The sequence below is a fragment of the Theobroma cacao genome, chromosome 3 (assembly GCF_000208745.1).
Source record: "Theobroma cacao cultivar B97-61/B2 chromosome 3, Criollo_cocoa_genome_V2, whole genome shotgun sequence".
NCBI lineage: Eukaryota > Viridiplantae > Streptophyta > Magnoliopsida > Malvales > Malvaceae > Theobroma > Theobroma cacao.
The window spans coordinates 31,371,956-31,389,172 of record NC_030852.1 but is presented as its reverse complement, the minus strand read 5'-3'; the positions used below and the strand labels follow the sequence as shown (position 1 = coordinate 31,389,172).

Sequence of the window (17,217 nt, the reverse complement as noted above, 5' to 3'; positions counted from 1 at the left end):
TGTGCTGCCACTGCAAGGCAACTGAATCCGAACCACCAAACACTCAAATTGTGGTGGGAGTTAAAAACAAAGGCAGACTGCAATCTTTTCTTGGCCTCTGCTTGTAAACCAACAATTCTGTCCACATCTCAAAACCAATAAGAAACAATCTCATCGCAACCACAATCTCTCTGTCTCTGTTCCTTTGTGTGAAATCCACTCTCCACAAGAGTGGTTGGTCGTCCCTTTGTTTTTCAAGTGAGTCTCTAACCCAACCACTCTCTTGTGGCTCTCAATCCTATCCTAAAGATTCATTTCACGTTTTCTCTTTTATTCCCTATAGATTCTCTCATCAGTCTCACACCCCACAAATACAAAACCTATTAAAAAAAAAGCTTCACCAAACCCACCCCTCAAGAAAAAAAAAACTTTTGGGGGCTTTTTGTAGGAAATGTCGTGTCAGTTTTTGGTAATATTTTGCTTTCAATCTCTTTTTTGATTCTTTGATGAGCTTTACAGAAACATTTTTGGATCTGATAAATGGGGTTTCTATTTTTTTAATCAGATTTGATCACTTGGGTTGGGACTCCTAACTGTCTCTCGAATTCGATTCTTTCTCATTGTGCTGCGTTTTTAAGGTAAGATTCATAGTTCTTGTCGAATATATGGAATGTAAATGTAACAGTCCATTTGGTTTTCTGGACCCGTGTTTAGTATTTCATATGCATTTTGCCTGCACTCTTTCAAGTTCTGCTTTTGAGTTGGATTTTCTCTGAATTTCATCTATTTGTCGTGCTCTTTTTTCTTTTTTCAGTTACCATTTTTGGGGAACTGTCCCTTGTTTGGTATCTTTGATTGAAATGCTTGTTTTTATCTTTTAATATAAAACACCAGTTCTAAATGGTGTAAAAAATTAAGCTTTGGACTTGTAGCAGAAGCCTGTGAGATCCAAAGTTACTCTTTTTATGGATTCTTTGATATGCGTTGCTTCAAAAGGATATCTTGTTGAGGATGTATTATTTGATTCTATGTTATTTTTTATAAAGACCGATATCGGTGGCTTACAACTTACTCTGATGATTTTTTTTACGCTTAAATGTGGCTTGTGCTTAATTTTCTTGCCTAAGTCTCCTTTCATATTGTTAATTGGTTTCGAAATGTGAAAAGAAAACTTTTCTTCCTCTTAAATTATCATTTTGCAGTTGAGAGCTTGAGATATTTCAATGCTTTGATTATGTTTATAATACAAGCAAAAGTTTGGAATTGGATGTTGGTCTTAATAACTCGCTGGTTGAGAGTTCATAGTTCTTGAGTTTTTTAAACCCTGCTTACTTGACTTGAGCTTCTCTAAATCTTTTATTATTCGATAATATCCGCATCCAAAATTGCCTTCTATATTGAACCAGATTCCTTCCCACATTGTTAAATTCAATCATTGCTTGTGGTTACTGAATCTCACTGCCTTTGGTTTCTTAAAGTAGTTGCCATGTGTAAAGTTGCTATACTATCAGCTAATGTCAAATTTTTGGCTCAAGCCAAAGTAAATTATGCGTCTAGTTTAAAGGACACGCTCGCTTTTAAGATGGAGAATGAGTTTGAGTATGTGTGCTAGTGTGCTTAGCTTAAGCTGTTCATCTGCTGCTAATTATTCATTTGTCATTATCTTCATTTCACTTAAAAGTCGTGCACTACCAATGTTTTTATCTGCCTCCTGCGGATCCTTGCAGTAGATTAAAGCTGATTTTCTTACCAGAAAAATGTATTCTGTTGTGTGCTTTTGCTTTATATCTGCCAAGGAAGAACCACAACATATCTTGTTGTAATTTAAGTGATGGTTCACAGTTACGATAAAAAGGGTTGCGAGTAAGAGGTTATTTATAGGTGCATTCTCCCCTATATAGACATGAGATGCGGTATAAGAGATATGTTACTGGATCTCTCTTTTATTAATGAGAATGATGTTCTCCTGGAGCCAATCCAGTTGTACTTGTTCTCAAGGACAAAAAAGTGTGGAGAGTAGTGGAAGCATTGGTTGGTGAGTTATTATTCTATCCATATATGTCAAACATGGTGTCTTTATTTCAAAAGCCTGCATATGGTCCTTTGGATAAGCCATATTAGTTACAGATGATGTTCCATTTACAAGTCTGCACTTCCCTTAACAATTATTCCTTCACCCATCCTGTTAAATTATTGTAATACTAGGAGAGATAATAGAAGGCAACACTCCTTGTTTGGTGATATTATAACTGAAGCATTCAACTTAAAATATAAATTAATAACAAAAACATTTTCATTGAAAATTATTGCTCTTGATTTCTTGTATTGCAAACTCGAAGCTCAAGTGAAGATGGTCTATCTTAAGGTTCTTTTTCATTGAGTTTTAAATTCAATTATTAGGAAAAAAACACCTTTTCATTTAATATATTTGATGCCACTTCAGTAAATTAGTTATTTTACTACATGTTTAATTTTTGCAGATGGGAGACGTAGCTAAGGACCTGACGTCTGGAACTGTTGGAGGAGCTGCACAGTTGATAGTTGGGCACCCTTTTGATACCATCAAGGTTAAGCTTCAAAGCCAACCTGCTCCACTCCCTGGGCAACCACCGAAGTATGCTGGTGCTATGGATGCTGTCAAGCAAACTTTAGCTGCTGAAGGCCCAAGGGGTTTGTATAAAGGTATGGGGGCTCCACTGGCCACTGTGGCAGCCTTCAATGCCGTCCTTTTTACTGCGAGAGGGCAAATGGAGGCATTGTTGAGATCAGAACCTGGTGCCCCCCTCACAGTTAGCCAGCAGGTTGTTTGTGGGGCTGGGGCTGGAGTTGCTGTTTCATTCTTAGCTTGCCCCACTGAGTTGATCAAATGCAGGTCAGTAGCATGGTTTTTCCTATTCTATGTTTCTCTCAATTTTTGGCTATAGTATCTTATGGTCTTTTTTTTTTCCATTTTCAAGTAAATGCTTGATTTAGTTTACCAAATCTGTACAACCTGGATGTAAGGAGTGCTGATCAGTTTTTTTCAAATAATTTTCCACTTTGTCATTTGGATGGGATAATTATTAACTCATAAGGTCCTCAAACCACCTATTTATTTCCTGGGTTTTATGGTGAAAGCAGATTGCAAGCCCAAAGTGCACTGGCAGATTCTAGCTCAGCTGGTGTGGCAGTGAAGTATGGAGGGCCAATGGATGTAGCCAGGCATGTTCTGAGGTCAGAAGGTGGCATAAGGGGTCTCTTCAAGGGCTTGGTTCCGACCTTGGCACGTGAGGTTCCTGGAAATGCAGCTATGTTTGGTGTCTATGAAGCACTGAAGCAGTACATGGCAGGAGGGCCAGACACTTCTAAATTAGGAAGAGGCTCTTTGATCGTGGCTGGAGGCTTGGCTGGAGCTTCATTTTGGTTCTCTGTCTACCCAACTGATGTTGTCAAGAGTGTGATCCAGGTAGATGATTACAAAAATCCTAAGTACACTGGCTCCATAAATGCCATAAGGAGGATCTTAGCTTCAGAGGGGGCGAAAGGCCTGTACAAAGGGTTTGGTCCTGCCATGGCCCGGAGTGTCCCTGCAAATGCAGCATGCTTCTTGGCATACGAAGTGACAAGGGCTAGTTTGGGCTGATCAACTGTTGCACTCCGATTCCTCACCAAGCATGGTTAAAAGTTTGCCATTGTTATCATATTGCTTTTATCGAAGCCGATTATCTCTGTCAATGAACTATGCTGTTTAAACGACGTTTTGGCAATATGGTAACAGGGTTTCCATTCTTCAAGATTGCTGTAACTTCCATTGACTGGAAGAAACATTCTTTCATAAATCAACCATATTTATAGTTACTCCTCGCTAAAGCTTTTTTCTTCTTCTGTGTGGAATATTTGCGTCAAAACATGGAAAACCAATCTCTCTGATAAATAAAGCTCACAAGCAATCCGGGCCCTGCTTAAATTTGTGGGTTTTCGTTTCCAAGCGAAAAAATTGGACCGAGTTCTATTTTGGGTCAGAAGAAGCAACAGATATGGGCCGTGGAGCATTGAACTGTGGCTCTGTCTGTGTAGCCTCCATTTCTAGCTTGTACAGGTCGTCAGCCACGTAACTGTAACGAACTAGCGCATGGCTGACTGAAAAGGAGGGAATATGTAACCGTTCCAGAGTTAATAGCTCTGCACAGATAAACTACATTAAAACACTTGTTCAATGATCTCAACCCAAAACCCAAATCTCATTCCAAAATAAAAGAAAATGGAAAATGGAAGAAGATCTTACTCGTCGATGCCTCTTGCCTCCAGGTTGGATCATTTGGATTTCATTGTGAGTTTCTCCCCTCGATCATAACATAACAAAAATTACTTGCATTGGCTTCCACTGTTATGCTTGTTTTTGTTTTTTTTTTTTTGTTTTCGATATGAATTCTCTTCCATACAGATGAAGTATTTAGAAGGAAAACGAAGTTTGCAGAAAGGAATGGAAAAAGAATGCATGCCATTAGATTTGGCAATGAGGGAGGCTTACTTCAAAGGGTCGTTGTTGGATAGGGTGACATCTCTTGAACATAGACTTTTCCAGGTAAAAGTAATGTTCTTTTTTTTTTTAATTTCATTAAAAAAGAAACAAAACCAGTGTGTTGGGGAAAGAAAATAAAGGAAATACAGTTATTGAGATTATATGCATTTTAAATCAACTATGATGGTCGTGTTTCAAGCCTTCAAAGATGGTTTAGTGCTCGTGCATGTCACAAATTAAGCTTGGGGAATCATTCTGAAATTGCGGCTTGATCTCATGTGGAATGGGGATTTTGACAAGGGTAGTGGGATGAATAGAAAATTTGGAATGATTTGATTCGCCTTTTAATGCAAGGATATATTTTGATTACAAAACATCAACTTGATCTAAAGCTTGACCCCACTCCTACTAACACTTTTAGCTCTTGTTGGCTCCTGATAGCAACTTAAGGTCAAGTTCATTTATAAGAAAGATTCAGGTCAATCTGGGTCCTTACTAAACCTGCCTTTAAAAGTACCCTTCCTAGTTAAAATGGTCAGTCATTATATTTTTGCTTAAACAGCGTGGCTACACCTCATTCTCAGATCGATGCAAATTGCATCATACTGAAATATTGTCTTCCCATCATCATGCAGCAAACTTGCCCTCTTTACAATAAAATTAGGTACCAGAAGACAATGTTATGATTATTTTTCCCTTCATTGACTAGCATAGAATAATTTTAACACCATAAAGTTATATTTTTCCCTTCATTGATAATCTTGCTCATCTTGTTCTCCTTGTTTTAGCTATGCTTAGAGTTGGAATCCAGTAGCACATTTAGCACTTCAACATCAACATCTGGTTATGCATCTTCCAGCCTAGGATCTAGAGGGCAACCAATATCTCGCTCATTACCTACTTTCATCAACTCAAATCAAGCTCACAAACAGGCACCTCATCAAGTCCTGTTCACCAGGTCTGAAATTCAGGTAATTAGTGTCTCTGAATATTCTCCTCGCACCGACAAGGACAAAAATAAAACTATGGTTTAAATAATCATTGTTAAGCAACCTCATTAGGAATCTTGACACCCCATTATTTTAGTTTATTCATATTATATTCACTTTTGGCCAAAAAATTAAGTGTTCAGATGTTATCTTGATGAATTGATCGTGCAGGTCCATATGGCGATATTATTATTAGTCACTGTTGGTTGATCAAAATTTTTTACCCTTTGAGAGTTTAAGCAAAGAAGGCTCTATTTCAAAATATTTTTTTTCACTTTTAAGTTATCGGCAATGATTTTCTCTCATCGCCCTTCCCTCATTGATATGTAAGAAATTTCACAAAGTACATTTGATTATGTGCATTATCTTTGACTAATTTGTATGGTGATAATTAATGAAGCCAATGATGATTTGATTTACCTTTAATTTGAGTCTACATCTGCTTCTGTCTTCATAATCTTTTGTTTGGCCATAGTAAGCTATATGTTCCTACTCTATCATATGATCCAGATCAGGTATTTCCACATGGAGCTAGGCATATATCTAAACAGATCATCTGATTTGGGATCGATCTTTTTGTTTAGGTCAAGTGTGGACAGTCTGGACCTAATAATTGGTCCAAACAATTATACGTTTATATACCCTCAACCATTAATCAATTCCACTTGTATTTGGCTTCTTTATCTCAAATTCTTGTATTGAAATTCTCTTTCTGAATAGAGTTTTGATGGGAAGTACTGCACTGTTGGCTTTTGTATGTCACAAAAATATGAATATGATTCAATTGGCATTTTTTTTTTTTTTTGTACAGGAAGAATCTGAGGCAATGCTACAAAAGAAGAAAGATTCAAACCCCCTTAAGCAGCAAGTTGGGAACAAAAGGGGCAGCAAGAAAGAAAAAGTAAGCAAAAGTGGGAAGAAGGTATCTCCCAAGTGGTCGCATTGGAAAATATTAGGTTGCTAATTACCCTGCCTTTTTCTCCAAACTTACGTTTCTTTTCCAATGACACATTTGGACAATGCCAACTTCAATTCTCTAATTAATTAGTCCTATTGGTTGCTATAATCTCAATTAAGCCAGGGTTGCAATGGATTTATCTATTAAGATCTTGTAGGTGTATTTCTCTTTCCCTCCCGCTAATAAACAAAGAAAGATCGATGTCTTCAAGTGGGTTTTCATTGAAGTCCAAGGCTTCTGTCATGGAAAACTGGACCTTCCATGCTTTACAAGTCAAAAAGCAACATAAATTGCAAGCAGACAGCTACTTCACTTCAAGATTCAACGAACCCAAATTTCAGATAAACAATTTGAAATCATTGATGCAAAGCAACTGGCTTGATCAGTTAATTGGAAGCCTCAAAGCATGAGGGAGTTGATTCATTCTTAGAGCTTGACCTCTTATGACAATACTAGAAAAAGACTAATAGACCAAGCCTAAATTATTCTTTGCTTAGCTACTTTTTTGGGTAAATTAAAGATATCAGCAGACAATTAGACAGAATTTAGACACAAATGGGAAATCCAACAACATGTCTCATCAATGGGGCTAAGGCTAGAACCTTTTGCACCAATCTCTCGCATTCTCCTCTCAACTTTTCCTACGCAGCCGTTGGAAAGATATGGCAAAAAATGACAACCCTTTTAAAAAAAAACAAAAATAAATGAGTAACATATTGAGAGGGAACAAGAAGTCATGGAAACAAAAGCTGGTTGGATGCTTGATGTCCACATGAAAAAATTATAATTAATTAATGTTTTGCATTGTTTTAATCGAGAGGGGATCAATTTGACTGTTTCAAATATAAATGGGGTCAACAAAGGAAATTTGGATGAGACGATAAATTTTATTTAAAAAGAATACACATTGAGGGTTGAATTGTCTATGGATGTATACAAATTACAAAAGACTTGGTTTGCTTAGCTGGATTAGCCATGGAATGATGTGGACGCCCTATTTTCTTTTCCAAAGCAGGCCACCACTCTCTTCCTTCCTCTCTCATGGTAATTAATTAATCAAATAATGGTTTTGATTAATGTGAAAGTGGGAATTTGAGATAAATTTATGGGCACTTATGTTTTTTCCTCTTTGAGAAGGAAATTAATGGCCCAACAGCAATTTTGTTCATGTCATTTGAAGTGACTTTGACAGTAGGATGTAAAGAAGCAGCTCAACGTGAAAACCAAAACAATAAGAATAATCATAATAACCTTTAATTATATTTATAATTAAAATTAAAACTAAAATTAAAATTGGAAACACTGTACAACAGTCTATATCAATCATGTTGTTTCTGGCGCTGGCGGCTGCCTTTCCCATATTACCTTCCTTCACCTTGGGTCTAGGGGCAGTGCGGTTGTCCTCATCCCATCGTTTTCAACGAACTACGAAACTACAATGAAACAAAGCTTATCATTCGCATCTTTTTCTTTCTTTTCTATAAACAATTAAACATACTTATATGTATAGGAATATATATATATATATATATATATATATATATAGTAATTAATTAGNTATATATATATATATATATATATATATATATGATTAAATATTTGTTTGTTTATTTGTATTAAAATTATTTATTGAATATTCAATTATATTTTTAATAATTTTTTTACAATTATAATGGTTATTACTGTGCTATAAATATAACATCCAAAACATAACATAGTACTTGGCACACGAACTGGACACTAATATTTACATAAAGTAACTACTATATTTCGCGAAGGTAATAGGAATCGAGCAAGTATAATACCAAGCTCAAACATTTTTTTTAATTTGTCTTATGTGCGGAGTAAAAACAAAAGTTTGTTTGCATTTTCTATTCAATTTTTGAGGTCAATAAGGATTTGATTACACGTAGAATTTCAATTCATTATAATGGAATTGAGTTCAAATAACCCAGTTATATTTTTTAAATCCAAATGTAAATCTCAAAAATTAAAATAAATAATTTTTAGTCTCGAATTTTATAATTAATCAAGTCAAGCTTGAGTTCTTCTTAACTCGAAAGGGTTGACTTTTTGAACAACTATAATTTATTTATTTATTTAGTGTATAATTGGATTAAATTATACGTATTTGAAATTAAATTTCATTATTAATAATAATATTTACTTTTGTTTGAATAAGGATTTAATCTTATTTTTTAATAATAATAAGAAAAATAAAAGAAACAACATGGATTTTCTGAGCTCTAGTTTTGCAATGTGTTGAAAGGCAGGTTGATCTGTCAAGCAACCAACATCAAATCCTCTGAGCCCAAACCCACCTGTCTCCTTCACCTGCTTGCCATCCCGATCAGGCCCTTTTCTTTTTTAAATGTTAAAAACAATTAAATATTCATTTCTTACTTCCTATTTTGCCCTCCACCATTCCCCATAATCCCTTTCCCTTATAAGCCCGCAGTAAACCCCTTCCCCTTTTCTTGCTCTTCCCTCTTCCCTCCTCCGATGGCAGACCCAAAACCCGAACCTTCCTCTTCAATGCCCAACCCACGACCCGACTCCGAACCTACCACCCACCACCTCACCATCCCCACCGGGTTAACCCACGACGAGTTCTGCGACCTAATCCCTTCCATCACTCAGTTCCACACCTACTCGGTGGGTCCGGGCAAATGTTCTTCCTTATTAGCCCAACCTATCAAGGCCCCGCACGACGTAGTTTGGTCCGTCGTCCGCCGTTTCGATAAACCCCAGACGTACAAACACTTCATCAAGAGCTGCGCGGTGAAAGAAGGTTTCCGAATGGTCGTGGGTTGCACGCGTGACGTTAACGTGATCTCCGGGTTACCGGCTGCCACCAGCACCGAGAGACTCGATATTTTAGATGATGACCAACAGGTCACGGGTTTCAGTATCATTGGAGGGGAGCATCGGTTAAGGAATTACAGGTCGGTGACTACGGTGCATGGTTTCCAGCGTGACGGGAGGATCTGGACCACCGTTTTGGAATCGTACGTTGTTGATGTTCCGGAAGGGAATACGGAGGAAGACACGCGGCTGTTTGCTGATACTGTTGTCAAGTTGAACTTGCAGAAGCTGGCCACCGTAACCGAAGGCTTAGCGCGTGATGGTGACGGTCATAAATCACAGGTGATGTGAAAAGGGCGGAAAAAAAATACAGAGAAGAAAAAAATTGTACCTTTCTTCTTGTTTCTCTCGCTGTTCTTTTTGTGTTTTTGGTGGGTTATGTTTTTTCTTTAATTTTTTCTAATTTTAATGCTTTTGGGTTAACCCCTCTGTGAAATTACCGGAATATCCTCTCTGTCAATCGATTGACTGGGATGTGGGTGTGGACTGTGGATACATATATGGTAAGGGCGTTTGAGTCAATGCATTTGTACAGAAATGTTTTTCACTTGAACAATATTGATGCAATTCTGGTTTTAATTTTTTTAATTAGCATTAAATGTAGTGTAAAGTGGTGATCAAGGAAGTAATAGTTGGCAAAGAATCTCTACTTTGAGAGCCAATTTTTTTTTTTTTTACTTCTTTAATTGTTTTAAATACCATGAATTAAGACAAAAGCAGCTGTCTTATATGCGTCAGCTCCCTCCCTCCCTCCCTCCAATATTGTTTTTGTCGAATATGTGCTTTTGACTTTCCCTTCAATATCTCAAGAATCTAATTTTGTGATCATATCTTTCAATACGATTCATAACATCAATATGGTTTCTCCTATATATATATTAACCGAATATAGGGATAATTTCGTATCCGTATTCGTATTTCTTTCTTTGTTCTACACCATAAACGAGACCGGAAATGATTTCCCGTTTATAATTCTTCGAAGATGTTAGAAAAATGCATTGAACCTGTAATTGTCTAAAAATTTCATCTAGGCTGTTTTGTTTTCTGCACTCATTCCTTGATGATAAGTAAGCAAAATGGGATGAGATGAGCCCTCCACGATTTCATGTCTCGCTATCTATGAACAAGGCACAAAGCAATCAGACACTCTATATGGAATGAAAGAATATTGGCTATTAAGGGAGGGGCCTGAGGCTAGTTCCGTTGGCCATGGTCCCCGTCCAGGAAGAGAGCAATGAACCACCAGTTGCGTCAGGTGGGACTGCATTTTTTCCACATCAAGAATATACAGAGAAAGGGAAAGAAAGAAAAAAAAAAAGGTGAGAGTAGTACAACAGTTAAATTAGGTAAAGTATGGTGGAATTTATCGGGAGCCTAAAAGAAATATATAAAAAGGGCCGTTTCTGGTAAGTTCGGGCAGCCCCATTTTCTATTTTAAGCTAAGTACAAAAAAAAAAAAAAGGCGTTTTTCCACTTAGTTTGTTTTGCCAAAAGGTCTCGACTCCCCCTAAGTGTTTCTTTATACCCGCATTGACCCTAACGTTATTGTCCACAAATGATATAGACCGTCCGATGGCAATCCTGCACAGTCCATTATTAGCAACAGCTACTATCAATGCCACGACTTTGATGTCTCATTGTCATTGGTGGGGTTTTCCCCGGCATCATAGTCTTAGTTTACGCCGGCTGTTACATTATTGGGATTCTAACTCGAGATCATCATAGTGTTTACTATATTTTTGGGCCATGACCATGTTCAAGGAAAACTGTCATGGTCGCCATGTTGTTGGCTGAGTTTTCAGATTCAGAGATTGGATGGGATTTATCGGTAAGAAAATATGTTGGGTACAATGGTGGAATTATATCCGTGAATAATATATATGCAACGATGAGATTCGGCCAAGTGTGGATTTGTCGATGGAAAGACAGACGCTGATCGAGATGGTTCAAGATCAGAGCGGGCATGGAATGGAATAGAAAGGAGAGGTACCTAGGTTGACTCTGACCATTAATGGAGTCTGAGTTTTAACTGGCATAGGTCTGAAATGAGTTTTATCTTTCGTAATGGCGGCACCTAAAATTCACCTAATTATGTTTGAGAACATGGCAATGTATGCCTTATGTTTCTCTTATTTTACTATTTTGTTTTTCCTTTTATAGGGTCTAGCCATTCTTCTTTTAAACGTTTTCTGTTTTCTGTCGCTTGGTGGATCATGGGTGAATGCAGGGTGAGAAGTAAAGGTTTGTTTAATGCCATATCATTTTCTTTAGTTCAGATATACTTTGAACAGGCTGAGGTCAAGGATATCTGGTTTACTCGCCGATGATTTGCTGCTTCAATTACTTTCTTTCTGTTATGGAGAATTCCTTCCTCTTCCTCCTCTTCTTCTTTCTTCTTTATTTATGTTTTTTGCAGGGAGGATGTAATTTTGTGTTTGCAGAGGTAAATCTTTGTTATCACTAAGCTATGTTTTGCCCATTTTATAGTTGTTTTAATTACTTGAGAGGCTAAAAATGAATGAAGCCTAAATAATATTATAGCTGTATATTGTGATTTGAAAGTGTATACATTTTCTGTTGAAATTTAAAACCCTAGGGTTTAGGTGCATTTTCATGACATGTTGACTATTTGAGCAGTGTAAAGGTCTTCTTACGGTAGCTATGGTTTCATTATCATACACTTACCGTCCAGATATGTTAAATAAGCAGTAACATGCAGGGCAATCAATGCAGCTTAGTTTTTTTAGAGACACTAGATGAGTGAAGACTTCATTTATATCTTCGCCATATGAACACAGAAAAAGGAAAATTCAACTATCAAGGTAAATTGGCAGTGTGTGATGATAAATCAAAAGGTGGATTGAGCATTATATGAGGTTCACACTTACAAAAATTGCGTCTTCTTAAGTTTGGTTTTTTTTCTTTCTTTCTTTCTTTCTTTATGGATTCTATTATGTTTTTTTGAAAGGTAAATAGTGATCTCATTACTCATAGTTAATTTGTATACAAAAACTATCCTTTTGTGGTAGTGAAGCAGACAGCACATGCATAACATGAAGCTCCCTGTCATGGCTTGTTCTTTATGGATTTTATTATTGGATTTCTTTTCATCTAGTAATCTATAAGGTCTCGTCTATTGACAGTGCTTGAAATGTATACGCTGATAAATAAACATTACACCGAATATAAGTTTATTTACTTAATATATGATAATCTTAAAGAGTGTACACTCGTTAGCAAAACTTAATAGTGCAGCTCAATTGGGTGCAAGCTTATATATAAAAACAAAATTCTAAACTTTAAACATTGTTGCAAAATTGCCTTGGGCATGAAAGAAAAATACAATCAAAGATGCTCAATTGGAATTATTCAAACTATGAGCTGTCCATAAATTAAACATTCAAATTAAAAAGGGTTCTTTTCCATTGACTTCTACATATTTGGGGATATGTCGGTGGAAAAAATGTAAAGAACTTTTTTTTTGTTGAGTAAAAGAGTATTTAAATTTTACTTTTTAAATAAATGATTATACATCAATTAATAAATCAAATGTTCAAATATGTAGAGAATTGGATAGCGCAAAAATCAAATCCCAGCTCCAACATTATTGTCCGGTTACGTATAAATAAAAAGAGACAGGTAATTAAGCAAGCATTTATTACATATTACGAAATACAACAATTGTTTTTCGTTCCTTGTGATATACCCACTGGCTGCCCTCCTTCTCATGATGTTTTGGAGCTTAAATTTTGTTTTGTTTCCAAAGCAATTCATTTTCTAGGTATTGATCAGCGTCTTATACAACAAGTTTACTTAGTATTATGGGTGTAATTTTTGGCATTTTGTTTATTTTCATACCCATGCTCCTGTTTGGAAATTATCCTACTCGATCAGCAGTAAGACTTGTTTGTTCAAAATAATAATAATTAACGAGCACAAGACCAAATCTTGCCTGCAAAAATATGGTCTTAGTTCCAATCATCATCTCTATTCCAAATACAAAAGAGATAATTAAGGAATGCTAAGGCTCTTTTGTATTTCTATTTAACTGACACATCTAGCTATTTTAATATATTTTTAAGAACCAACAAAACCAAAGTCCATTTGTATTAGCTTCATATGGAAAATGTGAAGGAAAAAAAATGCAAATATTAGATATAGAGATCGATATAATGTATCAATCTACCTATCTATCTATATAGTATAATTAATTTGGAACATTCGAACAGATTAAAAAATTAAGAGGTAATATGAATATTTGCCAACATTTTTAACACTAGTAATACTTTGAACAATATTATTCACCGATTCATTTGAATTTTTTTTTTTGGCCAATTATGCAAAACTTGTTATATGAGACAAATTCCTCTTCTGATATTTTGAGACTTTACATATGTAAATAATTGATTAATTTTTTTTTTGTTTGAAATAGTGAAATAGTTTATATAACACACAGCAAATTTGGTTAAAATGGACAGCTAGCTTGTTTTATCGGTCCAAAAAAATGAAAATCAATCCTATGATCCAAATCTTGGAGCGCATGCCTATGATAAAATATGGAATCACAGACAAGCCTTAAAAACTATAGATAGAATCTTATTTGCATGCACTGTCTTTATCCTTAGCCGGATTGGATAAGATCAAAAAGTGGGGGCGAGGGCAGGCAGCTCCCTTTGAACAGTGGTTTCCCAAATGGAAAATGCCTTTGGACGCCAGCAACTGTTGAAATCATGGAATATCCAATTTATTGAGAGGATGTGATTGATCTATCCAACATTAATTTTTCTTGATGGTCATCTAAGAAAACGAAATAAAACTTTAAATAATGATCATATTTTTGGCGGAGACTTTATTTTTCTGATAATCTAAATCACGTGAAGGAGCACCATCCCCACTTCCTCCCCACCCCCCAATTTGACAAAGAAAGTCTCATGGAAAGCTACTTGCCTCTTTTTGGTAGGCGAAAGGGCAATTTAAGTGCAAGTGGCCAACTTGTGACTAATAAGGAAAGGAAGATTTCGTGCTGTCCAAATAGAAAGTGGAAAAAGAGGGGCACAGAAGCTACAAAGAGCAGCTTTAGAGAGGGATGGGGAGGGAAAGAAGAGGAGAAAAAAAATTGGTTTGGTGGTTTGTCAAAAGAATCTTTGCCTTGATTTTCTTTGGTTAATAATTGGTTTCTTTTTTGGTGAGAAAGGTGATGGCCACATCTCCAAGTAAGAGGCCTTCCAAGTCCAATGAAGAAAACCAGGGCGTGTGCACATTGTCGTTGAAGTTACATGTTAGAGGCCGTCAAGATTCTAACCCTATACCCCCACCACCGATGGATTTTGATTTGACGGGTGCCACCCTCCTTTCAGCCCTCATTTTATCCTTCTTTTTATTTTGTCAAATTCACTTGAAATAATTGACTCAATAATCATCAATCATTCCTTGCTTCTTAAAGCGTATAATGGTTAAAGCATATTTCTATATTTTATATTACTCGTTTTTTCTATGTTAATTAACGGAAAAATGGGAAAAATCATATAATTTGATTTCCATAATTCCTATGTAGATAGGATGACACTACCAAAAGGGGAATTAAATCCTTAATTATTAGGAGGACAACCTGGTTGGATTTTTCGTTTCTTTTTAGTTTATTGGGGGGCAAGTGGATTATGCTTTTGTAAAGGAACCCAGTCTATATATATACATACTTCCATCTGCAGCTTAATTAAATTTTGAAGATTTAAGGATCAATTTGCAGTATGTGTTTTGTTTCAAATAACCAATAATTAGTAAAGAGATAAAGTAATCATGGCATATACGACAGCAAATGGTAAAAGTTGTTTGCAATACTATTTTATAAAAGCAAATTATCAACTTTTTTTGTTGTTTTACATATTAGCATTTTAATTACCACGAAATTAGGGTCAAGAAACATTTTGCATTTCCACTTAGGATCTACTTGACATTGCAATGCCAATCCAAAATGCATTAGGCCTTTCGGCTAAGAATGGCCCTGACCCAAGTTTGGGATTTTCGGCCAGATTTATGGATGTCCACCTAAAGCCCAATTTCGATTATGGACGAATACCATTCTGTTTGGTTGGGGAAGTGAGAAATAGAAAAGGAAAAGAGAATTATCACCTTTATTTTTTCCCTCTACAAAAATATAACAACTCTGTACTCTTACCTTTCGTTTTTTAAATTTAATTGACTTGTAAAATTCATTCAACTAGAGTGGTCTCTCTAAATACCAAATAACTTTCAAATATGTGTTAGGAAAATAAGGTTTCCTCTACCCATTTTGCCATCAATTTTAATTGGAATTGTCACCCTTAACCCTTAAATCTCTTTCCAACTACACGCAATTCCATTGTTCTATATGGATTTAGGTAAGGCTTTTCATGATTTCAATGTAGATTTTATAAAGCATGTCTGCATCAACGTTAAGGAAAATAAACACGCCAGTGCTATCAGTGAGGTCCACCTCCATGGTCCTTTGCTTCCCTTCTTCACAGGAAAACAGGCCACCAAACCTGATGGAGAACCCCTGCTTCATTAGTGGAAGCCCATCCCCTTTCCCCCAAGGCAAGTTTAGGGAAACATCTGACTTGCAAATTGCTCTTTCAAAACTGGCCCTGCCAATCTGAAACCAACTCCTCTCTGACTTTACTTAACTGAACTAAGCAGACAAAAGACTTTTGCTTTTAATGAAAATCCAAACACTTTGCTTTTCAGTTTTCACTCAAGGGATGTAAAAGGTTTTCCCTTCTACCTATTCTCTTACCATTAACCATAGAAATATCAATGTTTTATTTAAAAGTAATTGATAATAAATAATAAATTCTTGTGTTATATTTTAATTTTTAAAATATTTCTACTTTAATTAATATAAAAAAAATTTATCATCATTTTAATATAATAATTTCCAACCTGATAAGGGAATTTCCACATATTTCTAACAATCCAAACATTCAAGCCAATTTCGAGCAAAACGATATTTGTCGTGGAACCCTATAAAGCAAACCACTCTTCCATTCTATTTTGGTTGACCATTGACGTTAAAAAGTCTCTCGACCAAAAGATTCTGTCTTTTGCTTTGGACATAACTTCTTCCATGGTGTGAACGTTTACCTCTTGACTCGTATTCTCAACTCAGAGATGCCAAAATAGCAAGGGGAGGGGACATCAACCATTTATGCAAAGGGTAACTAATCTATAAATTCAAATCGATATTAGAAAGGGAAGCTTTAATTACAGCTGCAGCCTCCATTTACCCTGACCAGATGCTCAAGGAAAATACAGAATTACCTCAGAATAAGAACTTGAATGCATCAAATAGATGTTAAGAAATGCATCTTTAAGAGAGTTCATGAAGAGATTAAATATGCTCAGATAAAACTGGAAATTTATGCTGGCTTCAAATCAAAGGAACTGCTTCATACTCATTTGAGACAGGTTGCAATTTCAAAATTAGGCAGTTCAAAGGTACAGCTTGATCAAAATGCCTTAGTGAATGCAGTTTATTGTTGCTTAGAAGTAATTTGCTCCAGAGCTGGGGATTTTGGCAGTTAGTAGCAACTTCTTTTCTTTCTAGAATTTAGTTTATCTGTCTCCCAAGAAAATGAAAATGAATTTTACAAGCATTCGAGTGGCAAACTATAGCATTGAATATAAGCAAAAGAATCAAACGAGGAGAACCCATAGCAGATTAGAGAGTACTCAAAGGCATCATTGAGCTATAGTGAACTAATATGAAGAACAAAATTACTCCTCTATTTGACTCTCTTGCAGGTAATCAATCAAAGGCAAGTTTTTATTAGAAAATGGTTTACGATTAGCAACTCAACACCAATAGGAGTAAAAAATTAAACATTTTGAGCAAAATTTGATATAGTCTAACACCATCACCCTTCATTTTCAATAACATGGAAAAAAAA

At 35.9% G+C, this 17,217-nt stretch overlaps 3 protein-coding genes across 3 annotated transcripts; all 3 read left to right on the top strand.

Moving 5' to 3' along the window:
* LOC18606046 (mitochondrial carnitine/acylcarnitine carrier-like protein) lies at window positions 1-3,828 on the top strand. The gene is made up of 4 exons (XM_007039441.2): window positions 1-448; window positions 545-617; window positions 2,460-2,851; window positions 3,100-3,828. The coding sequence occupies exons 3-4, from the start codon at window positions 2,460-2,462 to the stop codon at window positions 3,599-3,601; spliced, it is 894 nt and encodes a 297-aa protein (XP_007039503.2). The 5' UTR covers window positions 1-448; window positions 545-617; the 3' UTR covers window positions 3,602-3,828.
* LOC18606045 lies at window positions 4,013-6,591 on the top strand. The gene is made up of 4 exons (XM_007039439.2): window positions 4,013-4,288; window positions 4,403-4,543; window positions 5,269-5,451; window positions 6,281-6,591. The coding sequence occupies exons 1-4, from the start codon at window positions 4,220-4,222 to the stop codon at window positions 6,431-6,433; spliced, it is 546 nt and encodes a 181-aa protein (XP_007039501.2). The 5' UTR covers window positions 4,013-4,219; the 3' UTR covers window positions 6,434-6,591.
* On the top strand, window positions 8,664-9,880 carry LOC18606044 (abscisic acid receptor PYR1). Its single transcript, XM_007039438.2, has one exon. It carries the CDS (start codon window positions 8,930-8,932, stop codon window positions 9,581-9,583), a length of 654 nt encoding a protein of 217 aa, XP_007039500.1. The 5' UTR covers window positions 8,664-8,929; the 3' UTR covers window positions 9,584-9,880.

Coding starts and splice junctions, on each gene's coding strand:
- LOC18606046 (XM_007039441.2), top strand. CDS start 2,460: ATGGGAGACGTAGCTAAGGACCTGACGTCTGGAACTGTTGGAGGAGCT. Junction 2,852..3,099: donor ACTGAGTTGATCAAATGCAG/GTCAGTAGCATG, acceptor TGGTGAAAGCAG/ATTGCAAGCCCAAAGTGCAC.
- LOC18606045 (XM_007039439.2), top strand. CDS start 4,220: ATGGAAAATGGAAGAAGATCTTACTCGTCGATGCCTCTTGCCTCCAGG. Junction 4,289..4,402: donor TGGATCATTTGGATTTCATT/GTGAGTTTCTCC, acceptor TCTTCCATACAG/ATGAAGTATTTAGAAGGAAA. Junction 5,452..6,280: donor TCACCAGGTCTGAAATTCAG/GTAATTAGTGTC, acceptor TTTTTTGTACAG/GAAGAATCTGAGGCAATGCT.
- LOC18606044 (XM_007039438.2), top strand. CDS start 8,930: ATGGCAGACCCAAAACCCGAACCTTCCTCTTCAATGCCCAACCCACGA.